The sequence below is a fragment of the Lithobates pipiens genome, unplaced genomic scaffold (genome assembly GCF_037356315.1).
Source record: "Lithobates pipiens isolate NorthernLeopardFrog02 unplaced genomic scaffold, aLitPip1_a1.2 Scaffold_16, whole genome shotgun sequence".
NCBI classification, from domain to species: Eukaryota; Metazoa; Chordata; class Amphibia; order Anura; family Ranidae; genus Lithobates; species Lithobates pipiens.
In genome coordinates this window covers 13,748,674-13,768,866 of record NW_027507748.1, presented here as the reverse complement: position 1 = coordinate 13,768,866, position 20,193 = coordinate 13,748,674, and the positions used below count along the sequence as shown (strand labels likewise).

The window sequence follows — 20,193 nt, the reverse complement described above, 5'->3', positions numbered from 1 at the left end:
CGCTGTGATCCTGCTGAACTGAAAGAAACTAGGAGGACACACGTTCAGACATTTGAGACTCCACGGTCTGATTGACATGACAGCCAGAGACACGGAGAAAAAAGGGACAGCTTTGGAACCGGTACAGGGAAAAACAAGTCAGCAATCCTCCCGCCATTCCTACCTTTGATCGCCATCCCATGAGCTCACATACCCGAAAATTGTTGAAATTGGCGAAGTTGGAATCAAAGGTCATCTTCTGGGCTTCGGCGAGCTGCTCCACCAGCAACCGCTGCTCCTCCGTCAGGCCGGGATTGGGGGACAAGCTCTGAAACTGCACCAATCTCTGTTTCTTCTTAAGGAGCGCCCGCCGCATCTTCACCGCCTCGTCCGACATGATCACTGCCGCCAAAAAGACAAAAAAAATGTGAGAACTCCGACCTTCCAGAGACACGGATCTCAGAATCTGAGATCTACGAATTACAAAAACCACAAAGATCCGATTGCAGATGTGGAAATAAGGGATAAAAACTTAGGAAACAGCGATCACAGAGTAATTACATTCACCATAAAAATCATAGAAAAAAAAAAAAAAGGAAGCATGAGGGCAAGTGCAAGAACACTAAACTTCAAAAAAAGAGCCAACTTTTCCAAACTGCGCTCCATACTACAAGATATTCAATGGGTTAAAGTTATAGAAATATTGAATACTGAGGGAAAAAAAATAAAAAAATGGGAGTGGTTTAAGAACATATTAACCTTTAAGCTGCCAGAACCTTTTTTTGTACATCATTAAAGACCTGAAGATTACACAACCCCCCACCCCCCCCCCCCAAAACATTATAGATTTTCTGAAAGCAGACACCCTAGAGCAGGGATCTCCAAACTACGGCCCTCCAACTGTTTGTGGAGCTACACTTCCCATGAGGCATTGTAAAACTCTGACCTTTCACAGACATGACTAGGCATGATGGGAATTGTCGTTCCTGAACAACTGGAGGGACAAAAGTTTGGAGACCCCTGCCCTAGAGAATAGTGGTAGTTCAATTTTTATATGCAACAGGATATTAGTTCAAAAAAGGTCTAGGAAATGCAAAATTTCAGAAAAAAAAAAAAATACATACATTAAAAAAATGCACTAAAAGTGAATTTTAAAGGCAAACAAACGCAATAAACTATGCACATGTTTGGTAAAATATAAAAGATGAGGTTGCACCAAGCAAATAGATACCCAACATGCCAAACCTCAAAATTTGTGTGGGCCCATGAAATGGGGACAAACTTTAGTATCCTATATTTTCTATAGGTGACGCTTCAAAAAGACCCCTATAGGTCATCGGTTTAGTGGGGATTTTATGCACATGGGTGCAAATTTGTTTGCAATTTAAAAAAAGTTTTTTTTATTTACCTTTTTTTTTTCTCCCCACCCCCCATCAAATAGCAGAGCCCCCTATGTGATGATTTTTTTTTTGGTGGCAGCTACTCTTTAATGCGAGTTGCAGGGTCTAAAAGAACCTGCATGTCACCGCTGGGCTCTACTAGATGTATTGCAATGCAGCTTGCATTGCAATACTTTCCTTCCCAGCTATGCTGGCCGGGGAAAGTGCCGGTGGGGGAGGGGCTGGGTGTAAGAAGCCGCCCGAATGCTTCCACCTGACAGGCTGAAGTCTCCTGCTCAATTTTACACCCAATTTACAGTGTCCGCAGTCATCGAATTGTGTGCAAAACCACCCCCCCCCCTCGCTGTTTGAAGAACAGACCTGGCAGCGAAAGGGTTAAATTGCGACATTGGCCAGTGTATTCCAATGGGCAACAAATATAAAAAGAGCCGAGGGTAAACTTCAGTATAAAAAAGGCATATAAAAAAAAAAAAAAAAAAAAGAAGAAGAGAAAATAAAATGGCCAAAAAAAAATGCCAAGGGGTCATTAATGGCATTCCAACACTACAAGGAATGCAATAAAAAAAAATGTAAACGCGCGATCAAGGCAGCTAAAAATAGACCACGAGAGACATAGTGGAAGAGAGTGAACAAAAAATAAATAAATACCTCAAATTTTTTGATTATTTAGTAAGAAAGTGAGGCCAGGACCTATTGTCCCCATGAAAGATGATCAGGGAAGTCTGTTACAAATGATGAGAAGAAGGCAAACCATACTAAAATGCTTTCTTCTCCTCAGTTTTTTACAAAGCAAAAAGGAGGAGTATAAACAACCACGACTGTGTCGTTAAAACAAAGTGGAATGTACCCTTGTGGTTAAAAGAAGTCGGAGTATTAAACAAAACAAAACAAAAAAAAAAGAAGAAGGAGGGGGGGGGGTTGAAAAAAAAATGTAACACAAATAAATCCCCAGGACCAGAGGACTTGCACCCAAGAGTCCTTTAAGAACTTAGCCAAGTTATAGCCAGACCATTCTTACAAATTCTTTAAGGACAGCTTAGCGACAGGAATAGTACCAGCTGATTCACGAAAAGCCAACGTGGTACCACCAAGATATGAATACCTGGTAACTACAGGCCAGTCAGCCTAACATCAATAGGAGGTAAAATTATTAGGAGATACCACATCCAGGAAAAGGTCATATGAAAACAGTATCATTAGTAGTAATCTATGAGGAACTGGGCTGCCATCTAGATAAAAAAGGCAGGCCTGTGGATGTGGTGTATCTGGATTTTTGCAAAGCATTCGGTACAGTTCTCCATAAATGGAACATATGTAACACTGCGCTAAGCCAAAACACCCCTACATTAAAAGCTGCACCTAGAAAGTGGAGGTACCTACCAAAGACTGCGCTTAATTTACATAAATACCAAATACAGCGATAATGTCAATTATTGAGGAAAAAAAAAAGTCCATGATTATAAAAACCAAAATAATTGTGGCAAGAAATATACACAATAGGCTGTGAAAAAAAAGTCACCCAAGGATCGGTCTTGGGACCAATTCTGTTTGATTTATTCATAAATGATATAGGAGGTTCGGAATAAAATAGATTGATCTCAGGGTTTTCTGACAATACAGAGCTGAGCAGGGCAATTACTTCACAATAGTGCAGCTTGTTCACTGAAGGCTTCTCCTTTAAGTAACAGGTCAGTGAGGGCAGCTTCCTGCTTTCAATTTTCACCACAGGCTCCCTTAAAAGGAGCTTCCACTTTAAAAAGAAGCCTTGGTGGTGGACAGGTGGGTGTCTCCCCGCTCAAAACCACCGGCATACAAAAAAAAAAAAAAAAAAATAATAAGTTCAAAGCAGAGGGGCATAGACCCAAACTACTGCAGGGAAATCTCACCATTGTGGGAGGGGCAGAGACACAAACTACTGGGGGAAATCTCACCATTGTGGGAGGGGCAGAGACACAAACTACTGCAGGAAATCTCACCATTGTGGGAGGGGCAGAGACACAAACTACTGCAGGAAAATCTCACCATTGTGGGAGGGGCAGAGACACAAACTACTGCAGGAAATCTCACCATTGTGGGAGGGGCAGAGACCCAAACTACTGCAGGGAAATCTCACCATTGTGGGAGGGGCAGAGACACAAACTACTGCAGGAAATCTCCCCATTGTGGGAGGGGCAGAGACACAAACTACTGCAGGAAAATCTCACCATTGTGGGAGGGGCAGAGACACAAACTACTGCAGGAAATCTCACCATTGTGGGAGGGGCAGAGACACAAACTACTGCAGGAAATCTCACCATTGTGGGAGGGGCAGAGACACAAACTACTGCAGGAAAATCTCACCATTGTGGGAGGGGCAGAGACACAAACTACTGCAGGGAAATCTCACCATTGTGGGAGGGGCAGAGACACAAACTACTGCAGGGAAATCTCACCATTGTGGGAGGGGCAGAGACACAAACTACTGCAGGAAATCTCCCCATTGTGGGAGGGGCAGAGACCCAAACTACTGCAGGAAATCTCCCCATTGTGGGAGGGGCAGAGACACAAACTACCGCAGGAAATCTCCCCATTGTGGGAGGGGCAGAGACAAACTACTGCAGGGAAATCTCACCATTGTGGGAGGGGCAGAGACACAAACTACTGCAGGAAATCTCACCATTGTGGGAGGGGCAGAGACACAAACTACTGCAGGAAATCTCACCATTGTGGGAGGGGCAGAGACCCAAACTACTGCAGGGAAATCTCCCCATTGTGGGAGGGGCAGAGACACAAACTACTGCAGGAAATCTCACCATTGTGGGAGGGGCAGAGACACAAACTACTGCAGGAAATCTCCCCATTGTGGGAGGGGCAGAGACACAAACTACTGCAGGGAAATCTCACCATTGTGGGAGGGGCAGAGACACAAACTACTGCAGGAAATCTCCCCACTGTGGGAGGGGCAGAGACACAAACTACTGCAGGGAAATCTCCCCATTGTGGGAGGGGCAGAGACACAAACTACTGCAGGAAATCTCCCCACTGTGGGAGGGGCAGAGACACAAACTACTGCAGGGAAATCTCACCATTGTGGGAGGGGCAGAGACACAAACTACTGCAGGGAAATCTCACCATTGTGGGAGGGGCAGAGACACAAACTACTGCAGGGAAATCTCACCATTGTGGGAGGGGCAGAGACACAAACTACTGCAGGAAATCTCCCCATTGTGGGAGGGGCAGAGACCCAAACTACTGCAGGAAATCTCCCCATTGTGGGAGGGGCAGAGACACAAACTACCGCAGGAAATCTCCCCATTGTGGGAGGGGCAGAGACACAAACTACCGCAGGGAAATCTCACCATTGTGGGAGGGGCAGAGACACAAACTACCGCAGGGAAATCTCACCATTGTGGGAGGGGCAGAGACACAAACTACCGCAGGGAAATCTCACCATTGTGGGAGGGGCAGAGACACAAACTACCGCAGGGAAATCTCACCATTGTGGGAGGGGCAGAGACACAAACTACTGCAGGAAATCTCCCCACTGTGGGAGGGGCAGAGACCCAAACTACTGCAGGAAATCTCCCCATTGTGGGAGGGGCAGAGACACAAACTACTGCAGGAAATCTCCCCATTGTGGGAGGGGCAGAGACACAAACTACTGCAGGAAATCTCCCCATTGTGGGAGGGGCAGAGACACAAACTACTGCAGGAAATCTCCCCATTGTGGGAGGGGCAGAGACAAACTACTGCAGGGAAATCTCACCATTGTGGGAGGGGCAGAGACACAAACTACTGCAGGAAATCTCCCCATTGTGGGAGGGGCAGAGACAAACTACTGCAGGGAATCTCACCATTGTGGGAGGGGCAAAGACACAAACTACTGCAGGGAAATCTCCCCATTGTGGGAGGGGCAGAGACACAAACTACTGCAGGAAATCTCCCCATTGTGGGAGGGGCAGAGACAAACTACTGCAGGGAAATCTCATCATTGCGGGAGGGGCAGAGACACAAACTACTGCAGGAAATCTCACCATTGTGGGAGGGGCAGAGACACAAACTGCTGCAGGAAATCTCACCATTGTGGGAGGGGCAGAGACACAAACTGCTGCAGGAAATCTCACCATTGTGGGAGGGGCAGAGACACAAACTGCTGCAGGAAATCTCACCATTGTGGGAGGGGCAGAGACACAAACTACTGCAGGAAATCTCCCCACTGTGGGAGGGGCAGAGACACAAACTACTGCAGGAAATCTCACCACTGTGGGAGGGGCAGAGACACAAACTACTGCAGGAAATCTCACCATTGTGGGAGGGGCAGAGACACAAACTACTACTGGGTAACAGGATGTAAATTTAAATCTCTCCAGACGGGTCGCAGATGCTTTTGGTTGCAGTTATGCATCACCAGCTATTGAGGCGATTCAGTTCGCATTGTGTGCTATACAAGTATTTCATTCATTCACCAGCTCTCCTCCACTTACACTCCTTCCTCATCCCGATGTCCAGGCACTTCTTCAGTCGGCAGGCCTGGCAGTGACGTCGGTTGTTTCGGTTAATGATGCAGGAGTTCTGGAAAGGACAACTGAGACGCAAATTCCTCTTTATCGCTCGCCTGCGGAGGGAGAAAATAAAAAATTTAAAAATATAAATTATTATACACACACACACACACACACACACACACACACACACACACACACACACATATACATATATATATATTTTTTTTTAGCAATCATTAGGACAATGATGTACTCCAGAGTTTCCCTATTAAATGCAAATATTTTTTGGTAAAATTTTAATTCTTTGGGAGTGTGCATAAGAAGATAACCCGATTGTCCATATAGCTGTATAAAGTTTTTTGTAAAAAAAAATAAAAAAAAAAAAAATCGGTTTTCAATACAGAGCGCACCCCTGGCCCTTCCTGCTCACTTTGGACTGCCTCTAAGTATAAAGACATGCAAATCCATATCTCTGTCGCCTCAAAGAGAGTGCTCCTAATCTCAGCTTGTTACCTGTAAAGAAGACACCTGGGAGCCAGTAATCTTGCTGATTGATAGGGGATCAAATAATTATTTTGCTCATTAAAATGCAAATCAATTTATCATTTTTGGAAATGCATTTTTCTGGATATGTTTCTGGTTATTCTGTCTCTCACTGTTATAATAAAAATCGACCATTAACATGATAGACTGATCATTTCTTTGTCAGTGGGGCAAACGTACAAAATCAGCCGGGGGTCAAATACTTTGCCCCCCCCCCCCCCTCACTGTATATAAAAGTAGAACATACATCTTTATTGTATACATTGTAATTCTCTATACAGTTTAGTATTCACGTGAAGGCTACAAGTTATATATAATCAGCAGTGTGCGGAGGCGTCGCTCAGATCCGCAGCAATGTGCGATGTGAATAGTCAAGGCTGAGCGTTTAGTAAACAAGGACACTGAACCCCCTGTACAGCGCGTATCCTTCATCCCAGGATTGCGTCTCAATGCCGCATGTAAATGCTGGAATATTAAAAGGCACCCGGCGTCTCACAACCGCTCCCTGGAAGGGCTTGGCTTTGATCTGGCACGCTTTTGGTTTCTGCGCTCTGTGTGGCTTTGGATGGGGAAAACGCTTTCAAAGAATTTCTTTGTGGCCGTTACAATTTTAATTGATGGATGAAACAAGATACAATGCCGGGGAACATTCATAGGAGGAGGAGGGCGAGCAGGTGTAAAGAACAGAGAGAGAGAGAGAGAGAGAGAGAGAGAGAGAGAGATCGAGAGAGAGAGAGAGGGATCGAGAGAGAGAGAGAGGGATCGAGAGAGAGAGAGAGGGATCGAGAGAGAGAGAGAGGGATCGAGAGAGAGAGAGAGGGATCGAGAGAGAGAGAGAGGGATCGAGAGAGAGAGAGAGGGATCGAGAGAGAGAGAGAGGGATCGAGAGAGAGAGAGAGGGATCGAGAGAGGGATCGAGAGAGGGATCGAGAGAGGGATCGAGAGAGGGATCGAGAGAGGGATCGAGAGAGGGATCGAGAGAGGGATCGAGAGAGGGATCGAGAGAGGGATCGAGAGAGGGATCGAGAGAGGGATCGAGAGAGGGATCGAGAGAGAGATCGAGAGAGAGATCGAGAGAGAGAGATCGAGAGAGAGAGAGAGAGAGAGAGAGAGAGAGAGATCGAGATCGAGATCGAGATCGAGATCGAGATCGAGATCGAGATCGAGAGAGATCGAGATCGAGAGAGATTGAGAGAGAGATCGAGAGAGAGAGAGGGTCCCTTCTTATACTGACCAAAGGAATGGGGCCCTTCTCCCACTAGCCACCAATATTGGGGTTACCCGAGACCCAAAATTATTTCCTCCATGGTAAAGGCTACTGGACTGTTTAATCTTGACCAGACTGACTCAATGGCCCTATAAGTGGTGGTTGGTTAGGGGGGGAGGGGGGGGGGCTACTAACATGGATCTCATGGCAATGATATAGTTGACAATTTTGCTGCCACTTTAGAAAGTTAAAGTGAGCCAACACCCCTCGCCCTCTAGTCCATACGGCTTCAATCACATCCCAGTTTCAAGTAACCGGATGATTACGCTTGTTGTAGATATTGATGGAAATACCTTGGCCGGCATTTTTGGGGCTTTGACTGAATTATTTCTAGCAGTTTAGAAATCTGGGAAATAAATGAGACTGGAAATCGAGAGAAATTCACCAAATCTTCAGGTGTACTGCCGATGGCTGCTCTATAGGAGGAGAATAATTCTAAGGCCACAATGGAGCGCTGGCTCCCTATTGGTGGTTGTCACAGACAACCGTACAAAACCCACAAGGTGGTCACCCCAGGTGCTCCTCCATTCACTGTCTGGAATAATTAGCCTTCCATTAATGAGCGGGATAATGAGAGACTTGAGCTCTTGGCGTTGTAGAAGCAATATGGAGTATACGCCGCTCTTCCAGGAACCTTTAGTCAGGAATGTACACTCACGTTCATTAAAAGCCGAGAGCTTTTTATCCTTATTGAAGTGTTCTATTGAATTAGTGCACTTTCTGCAGAAGTCGCTCCAGTCTGAGTGGAGTCATCCTGGTCACTCAGCAACCGGCCTCCTTGTTAGGTAACCAGGGAACATAATGGAGGAGGACTGACATAATGAGAGCCGAAGAGGCCAATACCTGGAAGGAAAGGCACGGAGCTCGCCAAATGGACCCGACAAGGCCAGCTGACTCTCTTCACATTGACAGCGGCTCAAAACTGACATTTCTAAAAAAGGGTAATTGAGAGAGTATAATATATTATATTATATATTTTTTTTTTTTTTTTTTTTTTTTAATGGCCTTCTAGAAAACACTGAAAAAAAAAATTAGTGATCTCCCTCCCCCCAACACAGTTACAGAATTGATAATCTTGTAACCTTTTGTAACAGTTTTATACGTTTAAAAAAATAAAAATAACACACACACGACCTTCCAGAAGTTCAAAGACTTGGATCAAACCTCAGAGCCCAGCGCCAACTGCCCATAGCCCAGCTCAGAGCTCCAACCGCCCCCAAAGCCCAGCTCAGAGCTCCAATCCAATCTTCCAAAGCCCAGCTCAGAGCTCCAATCTTCCAAAGCCCAGCTCAGAGCGCCAATCCAATCTTCCAAAGCCCAGCTCAGAGCGCCAATCCAATCTTCCAAAGCCCAGCTCAGAGCGCCAATCCAATCTTCCAAAGCCCAGCTCAGAGCGCCAATCCAATCTTCCAAAGCCCAGCTCAGAGCGCCAATCCATCTTCCAAAGCCCAGCTCAGAGCGCCAATCCAATCTTCCAAAGCCCAGCTCAGAGCGCCAATCCAATCTTCCAAAGCCCAGCTCAGAGCGCCAATCCAATCTTCCAAAGCCCAGCTCAGAGCGCCAATCCAATCTTCCAAAGCCCAGCTCAGAGCGCCAATCCAATCTTCCAAAGCCCAGCTCAGAGCTCCAATCCAATCTTCCAAAGCCCAGCTCAGAGCTCCAATCCAATCTTCCAAAGCCCAGCTCAGAGCGCCAATCCAATCTTCCAAAGCCCAGCTCAGAGCGCCAATCCAATCTTCCAAAGCCCAGCTCAGAGCGCCAATCCAATCTTCCAAAGCCCAGCTCAGAGCGCCAATCTTCCAAAGCCCAGCTCAGAGTTCCAATCTTCCAAAGCCCAGCTCAGAGTTCCAATCTTCCAAAGCCCAGCTCAGAGTTCCAATCTTCCAAAGCCCAGCTCAGAGTTCCAATCTTCCAAAGCCCAGCTCAGAGTTCCAATCTTCCAAAGCCCAGCTCAGAGTTCCAATCTTCCAAAGCCCAGCTCAGAGTTCCAATCTTCCAAAGCCCAGCTCAGAGCTCCAATCCAATCTTCCAAACCCAGCTCTGAACACATTGCACAGGTATGGTCCTGTATGACCAAAATTTCTAAATCTTTTTAGTCCCGGCACACTTTATAAGTAGGCAAAATCTGGAACCCTCAGAGAATTACACCAAATTAAAATGTTTCTGCTCTTGATGTGCATCCGGATGCTGCATACACCGATCAGCCATAGCTTTATTACCACTGACAGGTAAAGCAAACAACGATTGTCTCGTTACAATGGCATCTGAAAGCACGGGGGAGGGGGGTAAATTAGGCAGCAAGGAAACATGTTGTCCCTGGAATTGGTGTACACTCACTGGCCACTTTATTACTTACACCTGTTCCTCGGTAACACAAATTGGTAATGAGCCAATCACATGGCAGCAACTCAATGCATTTAGGCATCTAGACGCGGTGAAGACGAATTTCTGAAGTTAAAACCTGAGCATCAGAATGGGGAAGAAAGGGGATTTAAGTGACTTTGAATGCTGGCATGGTTGTTGGTGCCAGGCGGCCTGGTCTGAGTATTTAAAAAAAAATGCAGATCTACTGGGATTATCATGCACAACCATCCCTAGGAATGACAGAGAATGGTAGGAAAAAAAAAGAGAAAATATCCAGTACAGGGCAGTTGTGTGGAGGAAAAATGCCTCGTTGATATCAGGAGAAATCGGCAGACGGGTTGTAGATGATAAAAAGGCAACAGTAACTCAAAATAACCACTCGTTATACCCAAGGTACGCAGAATACCATCTCTGAACGCACAACACTTCCAACCTTGAAGCAGATCTGCTGCTGTAGCCCAAGACCACACCGGGTGCCACTCCTATCAGCTAAGAACAGGAAACCGAGGCTACGATTGGCACAGGATCCCCAACATTGGACAATAGAAGAAAACGACCAAACGTTGCCTGGTCTGACGAGTCTGGATTTCAGCTCCGACATTCAGATGATGGGGGGAGAAGGGATCTCACCGCTCCAGGAGCACACATGCAGGCTGTAAACTGTCTCTTCAGCTGGCAAGCCACAAGTGCTGGCTATTACCACTAGCAACAGACGAAAAACAAGCTCTGGACTGCAGCACTCTTCAGAAGACCACTTTCTTTTATTGGAAAAAAATCGCATCACAGCTCAACAAACAAGGAAAAATTGCTGACGTTTTGCTATGAATAAGCACTACAGCTAGTGCGAAAACGTCAGCAATTTTTCCTTGTTCGCTGCGTTTGTTGAGCTGTGATGCGATTTTCCACTAAAAGAAAGTGGTCTTCTGAAGAGTGCGGCAGTCCAGAGCTTGTTTTTCGTCCATTCAGATGGTGGGGGTCAGAATTTGGCGCATGGATCCATCCTGCCTTGTATCACTGGTTCAGGCTGGTGGGGGGGGTGTAACGGTGGGGGGGGGGGGGGGGTATTTTCTTGGCACACTTTGGCCCCTTAGTACCAATTGAGCATGGTTTAAACACCACGGCCTACCTGAGTATTGTTGCCGACCATGTCTATCCCTTTATGACTACAGTGCCCCCGTCTTCTGAGGGCTCCTTCCAGCAGGATAATGCACCATGTCACAAAGCTCCAATCATCTCACCACTGGACAATGAGGTCCCGTCCTCCACACTCACCACATCTCATCCAATAGAGGGTCTTTGGGATGTGGTGGAACAGGAGATTGGGCATCATGCAGCTGACAAATCTGCAGCCACTGTGGTGGATGTTACGTCACTATGGAGCAAAATCTCTGAGGAACGTTTCCAAAACCTTGTTGTATCTATGCCACCAAGAACGAAGGCAAAAGGGGGTCCAACACGCTACTAGCAAGGTGGGACCTAATGAAGTGGTCGGTGAGTATAAATTGATATATATCAGGTTGTTTTTAACTTGTCCACCCAGTTGAGAATGAAACTGAAGACTCAAATCTCATTCCTGACCTCCGTCTGACCTGACTGGAGCTTTTCTCATCATAACCACCACAATCCTCCGCCTGAGCGGTCACATCCTGGAAGCTGTCATTGTTCCGACACCTCTGAGCTCCTGTTCCAGCTGGACCAAACACCCACACACTCCCGCACAGGGCGATTCCCAGACATGGATGGTGATCACACTGACAGCACAGTATGGAGGATACAAAACACCGACATTCCGGGAAAAAAAAAACGAATGCCGTCCTTCTACTGAACACCAAAATGGATATTATAATGAATTAGAGATCCTAGAAAAGGAATGCAATATTTAAAAATCAAAGACTGCTTTGTGGAGCACACTTTGCAGAGGTACACTCACCCCCAGCTGCTCCCCCTTCTGCACCCCCACCCCACCTTGTCTTCCGGGCACGGATATATCCCCCCCCCCCCCCGGGTGCCTGGGACCCGCATGGCAGGTGCTGTCAAAGTGGAGGGGAGGGAGACCAGCAAGCGTCCAATCACTGATCTCCCCTAGAGCATAAGATCCTGGAAGCGAGCAGGGATTTTGTCACTTCCAGGTTCGTCTGTCGCTTTCCCCAGGAAAGAAGCTAATGAAGGGCTATTTGAGCTTCATTAGCTTCGGTAGACAGAGGAGACATCGTGGCTGCTGTACAGCACCATCAACGAAGAATATGTTTTGTACACTTCAAATAAAGCTTGTCCAAAAAAATAATAATAATTAGCGATGCGTTGAATTATGCGCCACACTGCCCCCTAGTGCAGTTAAGAGCGGAGAGCTGCCGGGCAGGTAAAGCTGACAACTGTCCACTCTAGTGTGAGCCCAGCCTAATAGGAACCTGATGTCTCAATAAAAATTGCAGAAAGAAAGAGAGAAAGAAAGAAAGAGAGAAAGAAAGAAAGAGAGAAAGAAAGAAAGAGAGAAAGAAAGAAAGAGAGAAAGAAAGAAAGAGAGAGAGAGAAAGAAAGAAAGAAAGAGAGAAGAAAGAAAGAAAGAGAAGAAAAGAGAGAGAGAGAAGAGAAAGAAGAAAGAAGAGAAAGAAGAAAGAGAGAAAGAAAGAAAAAAGAGAAAGAAAGAAAGAAAAGAGAAAGGAAAGGAAAGAAAGAAGAAAGAGAAAGAAAGAGAGAAAGAAAGAGAGAAAGAAAGAAAAAAGAAAAAGAAAAAGAGAAAGAAAGAAAAAGAGAAAGAAAGAAAAAGAGAAAGAGAGAAAGAGAGAAAGAAAAGAGAAGAAAGAAAAAAGAGAAAGAAAGAAAAAGAGAAAGAGAGAAAGAGAGAAAGAGAGAAAGAGAGAAAGAAAAAGAAAGAAAAAGAAAGAAAAAGAAAGAAAAAGAAAGAAAAAGAAAGAAAAAGAAAGAAAGAAAGAAAGAAGAAAGAAAAAGAAAAAGAAAGAAAGAGAGAAAGAAAAAAAAGAAAAAAAAAAAGAGAAAAAAAGGAAAATAAAGAAAAAAAAAATAAATTAAAAGACACTAATGAACTTAAAAAGACACCCCCCTCATGTTGAGTTCATCCGGAGATGGGAAGGCCAGGCAAAAAAAAAATAAATGATAATATATACACACAAATTTATATATATATATACACACACACACACACACACACACACATACACATTTACAATGATAAATAATATATCCGACATGGTATTCAAACCATATACCGTGGGGAAAAATAAATATTTGATCCCTCACCAACCAACAATACTTTTGGCTCCCACAGACTGGCTCCAGTAGGTGCTCACGTGGTACACAGATTAGTCTTGTCAATGTAAGAAGGTTCTCCTGACAACAACTCGTTATGTGTATAAAAGACACCCATCCACGGAAACTCTTCCATTCAAACCCTCACCATCATGGGCAAGACCAAAGAGTTGTCAAAGGACATCAGTGACAAGACTGTAGACCTGCACAAGACTGGAATGGGCTACAAGACCATCAGCAAGAAGCTTGGTGAGAAGGAGACAACTGTTGGAATGATTATTCGCAAATGGAAGAAAAAAAAAATGACACCACCAATCGCCCCTCGGTCTGGAGCTCCATGGGAGATTTCGCCTCAAGGGGTGAGGATGGTCATGAGAAAAGTGAGGGATCAGCCCAGAACTACACAGGAGGAGCTTGTGAAGGATCTCAAGGCAGTTGGGTCCATAGTCACCAAACAAACCATCTGTAACACAATACTCCGCCATGGATTGAAATCCTGCAGTGCCCACTAGGTCTCCCTCCTCAAGAAGACACGTGTACAGGACTGTGCCAGTGAACATCTAAAAGGATTTAGAGAAGGATTGGGAGAAAGTGCTGTGGTCAGAGGAGACCAAAATTGAGCTCTTTGGCACCAACTCAACTTGACATGTTTTGAGGAATAAAAATGCTGACTATGACCCTAAGAAGACCATCCCTACAGTCAAGCACGGAGGTGGAAACAAGATGCTTTGGGGCCTTTTCTCTGTTAAAGGTACAGGTCGATTTTTCCGCATTGAGAGGCCAATGGACGGGGGTCCATGTATTGTAAAATCTTGGATGAGAACCTTCTTCCTCAGCCAGAAGGCTGAAGATGGGTTGTTGATGGGTCTTCCAGCATGACAATGACCCAAAGCATACCACTTAAGCAAAAAAGGAGTGGCTCAAGAAGAAGCACATTAAAAGGTCATGGAGTGGCCCAGCCAGTCTACAGAATTTGATCCTATAGAACATTTCTTGAGTTGCCTAGCGATAGCCAAAAGAAACTTTAAGGATTTTAGAGAAGATCTGTAAAGAAGAGTGGACCAAAATTCCTCCCGAGATGTGTGCAAAACCTGATCACCACCTACAAGAAACGTCTGACCTCTGTGCTTGCCGACAAGGGTTTCTCTACCAACTACTAAGTCATGCTTTGCTTGGGGATCAAATACTTATTTTACTCACTAAACTGCAACTCCATTTATAACAATTGCATCATGCGTTTCTGGATTTTTGGCCGATATTCTGCCTCAATCATTTAAACTACACCTATGATAAAAATTAGACACTATTTCTTTGCAAGTGGGTAAACTTACAAAGTCTGCAGGGGGTCAAATTATTATTTCCCCTCACTGTACCATGAAGATCTTGCTGAAAGATTTCTGAGAGAGACTGTAAAGTCTTAAGTGATTCTCAGTTCTCTCAGCTGAAGACAAGTAAATCCTGGAATACAGTTCAAGTAACACTGTACTTCTTAATGCACTTCCCAAACAAGAGAAATATGCATTTCTGTCACTAGGGGGCACTGCAGGGGAAAGGCTCCAGTTTAGTTTGTTTGCTCCATCTTGTACCTCCTACAGTTGGGCGATTGTTGGGATACAGTAGATGATCGTTTGTCTCCTCAGGCCTTAACTGCCAAGTAAGAGGGCACATTCATCCGACAAATTCATTCATTGCTATGACCTTTAAATGATTCCTATTAATGTGCATGCAGTTTTAGGGTTTGACGTGTTTGGCATCCATTTACTCGGCACAACCTCATCTTTTATATTTTAGCAAAAAAATAAAAAATAATAATTCGGGTAATAAATTGTGTTTGTGTGACCTAAAATTAAGTTTTTTTTACTGAAAGTGTGTGCACTTGATAAACTATTGCTGTGATATCGTGCAACATAAAAAAACTTGGAACTGCTGCTATTTTATTCTCCAGGGTCTCTGTTGTCAGAAAACATTATTTTATTATTATTTCATTATTTTAATTATTACCCACCTGAAGAAGCCTTTGCAGCCCTCGCAGGTCATGGCGTTGAAGTGGTAGCCGGTGGCCTTGTCCCCGCAGGCGCGGCAGATTTTCGGCTCGCCGTCGTCATCGTCCTCCCAGGTTCCGGGGCTGTTGGAGGTTTCTTCTTCCTCCTCGTCTTCCTCCAGTAGGACAGTTCTCTGCTCCAGGGACATGGCTGGACGGTGGAGGCCGGGGACCCCGGGACCGCCACTTCTCGTCCGGAGAGTGCGACTTCCTCTCACGCACGGTAAAATTGCGAAGGATAACCAGGGTGTCAGTGCGGAGACTGGGGAAAGAAAAAAAAAAAAAAAAAAAGTATATATGTATAAAAATAAATCACCACACACACATACATTATATATATATATATATATATATATATATATACACACACACACACATACATATATACATATATATATATATATATTTTTATTTTTATTTTTTTATTTTTATTTTTAATGAATAATAAAAAAAAAAACACATGTACACATGTGTGTGGTGATTTATTTTTATTATAATATATATTTTTTTATTAATAATAATAATAAAAAAAAAAAAAAACAAACAAACACACACACACACACAGTGTGTGGTTATAATAAATATATAATAATGTTTTTTTAATAATAAAAAATATATATTAAAAAAATGTTATATATATATATATATATATATATATATATATATATATATATAATATATATATATATATATATATATATATAAAACACACGTACACGTGTGTCTGTGGTGATTTATTTTTATTTTTTATTAATAATAAAAAAAAAAACACACACACACACACACACACACACACACACGTACACGTGTGTAGAATATATATATAGATATAGAGATATATATATATATATCTATATCTACACACGTGTGTGTGTGTGTGTGTGTGTGTGTTTTTTTATTATTAATAAAAAATAAAAATAAAATCACCACAAACACACACGTGTATTTTTTTATATATATATTATATATATATATATATATATATATATATATATATATATATATATATATATATATATAAAAAAATACACGTGTGTGTTTGTGGTGATTTTATTTTTATTTTTTATTATTATAAAAAAAAAAAAAAACAAACAAACTTACTATTCAACAAATGGCCTACAGCTTTTCTTTATACTTAACTCTCATCACCCCCTACACACCAGCTGAAAGGACAGGTTAGGCTGACAGCACTGGATGTCGGATTGAGAGAGGAAGAAAAACCCAAGACACAAATCTCCCCTCTTTTTTTTGCCCTGCAGCTCTGACGGTCTCATGTTTCAGGTATGAAAATGGTGCCTGGTCAGCATAAAGCTGTATTTTTCTAGAACTGCCAAAATTGTTGCAAAAAATAAAAAACACGGAATTCCAGCCAACAAATTTAGTTGCACATTTGTATCCCTTTGGGGAGGAGGAGATTTCCTTTACATTTCCTTTCCCAATGACCATAAATCAGGAACTCTACCAAATCAGAATACAAAACACTCCGGTGCCTCTTTCAGAAGTCTGCGCAGTAGCTCAAATCCCAGCCATCCCCTGCAACGTCCTTGGGTTTACTACACAGAGTTTTTGTAATACGTTTTTGTAATACGACCCGAGGAGAACGCCTGGCTGCAGAAGAAGGGAAGGATTTTGGAGGTTTTTATTTCCCCCTTCAGCACAGGAAGTGAAAAGGAATCTCCCCAGTGGGGACGCAGGCAAAGCCAAAAATTGGAATTTTCAGAAATCAATAGAGAGCCACCGATCAGCATATGTGATTTACGGCTCAGACATGATCAGAACTTCCCAGGGAGAAGAAGAAAAAAAATGTTTACATATACACACACAATATATATATATATATATATATATATATATATATATATATATATATATATATATATATATATATATATATATATATATATATATATATATATTTTTTATTATCACACTGATCAATAAATTTGTCCAGACAAATTGGGAATTTAAATGACAATTCTCATTAACCACCTCAATACAGGACACTTACACCCCTTTCCTGCCCAAGGCAGTTTTCAGCACTGTCCTGCTACACTGTACCCAACAGAATTTTTATCATTTTGTTCTCACAAACAGAACTTTCTTTTGGTGGTATTTGATCACCTCTGCATTTTTCTATTTTTTGATAAACAAATAAAATAAAGACCTAAAATTAAAAACAAAAAAAAAACAAAAAAAAAAGTTAATAAATAAAAAATTTGTTTCTGTTATAAAATTTTGTAAATAAGTCAAGTTTTCTCCTTCACTGATAAGGCGGCACTGGCAGGCACTGATAAGGTGGCACCAATGAGGTGGCACTGAAAGGTTGCACTGATGGGTGGCAGCACTGCCAGATGGCATTGTTAGGCATCACTGACGGCACTGGCAGGCATTGGGGATTTTTTTTTTTTTTTTTTAAACAGAAATGATAGACGTATATCAACAATATCAAGCTTGGGGAATGTGGTCGGGTTCTGCAAAAGGCTCTCGAAAAAATGGGTTTCCTGAAGGCAAACTATATCTGCTGCCTTGAGGGATTTAAACAAAAAAAAAAAAAAAACACCCCTTTCACTTTTTGAGGAGAGTTCATACTCTGAAAATTCAGGGACAACCAGTTTTTATTTTTTTTTATTTTTTTACAGAAATTATAGAAGTATATCAACAATATCAAGCTCGGGGAATGTGGTCGGGTTCTGCAAAAGGCTCTCGAAAAGGAGTCTAGCGGGATTTAATTAGTTGTAGAAAATGCCTAAGTTGGAGGTAGTTATAATGTTCTCGTAAGGGAATATTATGGGAGGAACGCAAGGCATCAAAATGTCGTATCCTAGTAGGGGTGAACAGGGAGTGAATATCCGTAAATCCATTTGCAGCCCACCATGAAAATTGGGCTGGATTTTGGCAACCTGGGGGTAATAATGGGCAATGAAGAAGTCACAGAAGGGAGAGATCAGGCCCGCAAAATATTTAATTGAATCCCACAAAAAAAAAAAAAAAAAAAATATATATATATATATATATATATAAACGTAGAGTGCGGGCTAAACACGGTCCTATTGTGTCCGGGCGATGGATAGGAGGGAGCCAAGGTAGAGAAGAGATGGGTATAGGAGCCGAATCGACAACATCAATTGTGGCCCATAGCGGGAGCTGGTGGGTTTCATGAAGGTGGGATAACGGAGCTTTACTTGCTGCAGTGTAGCGAGCCTGCAAGTTAGGAACTGAGAGACCACCATTGATTCCTTCAAGCATACAAAGATGTGTTTACTGATTTGAGGACGGGTGGATCCCCATATAAAAACTGCAAGGAGCTTACATTTGTGTATACGTAAAACATTGGAAGGGACTAAAAATCGGCAAGACTCAACAAAAACAAAGTCATTTCGGGAGATAAGACATACGAATTGCACTTATCCTACCAAACCAAGACAATGGTAAGTTGGACCAGGAGGATAAAGTAACAGATCAGACAATCTTTTGAGCAGGGTTGGAAAATTAGCCTGGTACAATCCCGCATACGTTGAGGTAAGACGAATTCCCAGATAGGGCAAGGAGTTGGGCCAATTGGAACGGGAAGGCGGCTTTCAAATCTGTTAATACTAAAAATGAGAGAGATGGACAGGCAGCGCTTAGACTTAGAGGGGTTGACGCAAAGACCCGAAAGAGATGTGAAAGGTTCTAGAAGGGATAGCAGGTTTGATAAAGAAGTCCTGGGAGATGTTAAAGACAGCAAAATATTGTCTGCGAATAAGGATATCTTATGGGAAAAGCCCAAAACATCAATAACTTATGACTAGATGAGAACAAAACAGCCTCTGCCAATGGTTCCAGAGCCAGAACAAAAAAGAAGTAGCTGCTTGAGTGGGCAATCTTGAAGGGTTCCCCTCCCGATATTAAAAACAGAAGACTCTGGAGGGACAAGAAACGATTATATAAGCACCTGAAGGACACACCATACAGGGATATACAATGTAATACCGACATATAATCACACACGGGTTGTACTAGATGGATTTGCGTTTTTTCAACCTCACCTACTATGTAACATACACTGGTCCCACTTGCCACCCTTAGGGACCGTCATGGTAACTTCCCCTTTGATTTCTGGAGGCACCGTCAATTAGCGGATTTCGTAGCCATGCGACACAGAAATTCACAGGTCCAAGCTCACCGAATTTGAATGTCTATGGGTGGCTAGTAACCCACTACCTCACAAGATTTCAGTCCTCTACAAAGCAGCCAAATCTAACCCCTAGCCCTTTTTTGTGAAAGAATGGGAGCGGGACCTCCAGTGCGAGTTCACCGAGGAGCAGCTGCATCACCTATATAATCATCTGACCCACTCCAGTTCTGATATGTAGCTCAAGGGGCCGAACACATGGATAGGGGAGGCGGTGGTGTACCCTCTATGGACGGGCCCACCACTGGCAGGAGGTTGTTTAAATATCTGCTGCCTTGAGAGATTTAAACAAAAAGAAATAAAAAAAAAAATATATTAAAAAAAAAAAAAAAAAAACACCCCTTTCACTTTTTTTGAGGAGAGTTCATACTCTGAAAATTCAGGGACAACCAGTTTAGCGCCATAGTGAATAGGAGAAAAATTGCGAAAAAGCTCCTCCGAGCACAATCCCTGCAGACTCAAAAAGAAGGAAGGAAGGTAGAAAGAAATAAAAGGAGAAATAAGAGCAAGACAGAATAAAGCAACCATGTAACAAAAAAATAAAATAAAAAAAAAAAAATACATTAAAAAGGCCGAATAATGATCGGTACAAAAGAAGATCCATGCAATAGAGTTGTAATTATTAGTGGGACAAAAAACCCACTGGAGGGTCGGAGATTGACTAAGACTATTGT

General features: G+C 43.0%; 1 protein-coding gene across 1 annotated transcript in view; it reads right to left on the bottom strand.

Moving 5' to 3' along the window:
* The window catches only part of NR1I2 (nuclear receptor subfamily 1 group I member 2), a gene marked incomplete at its 5' end in the record, with an annotated part of 30,794 nt that extends 15,187 nt beyond the window's left edge, over positions 1–15,607 (bottom strand). Inside the window, 3 exon segments of the mRNA XM_077479595.1 lie at positions 194–381; positions 5,843–5,973; positions 15,310–15,607. Coding sequence (XP_077335721.1) covers positions 194–381; positions 5,843–5,973; positions 15,310–15,494 — 504 coding nt within the window.
* Between the last annotated feature and the right edge of the window lie 4,586 nt (positions 15,608–20,193).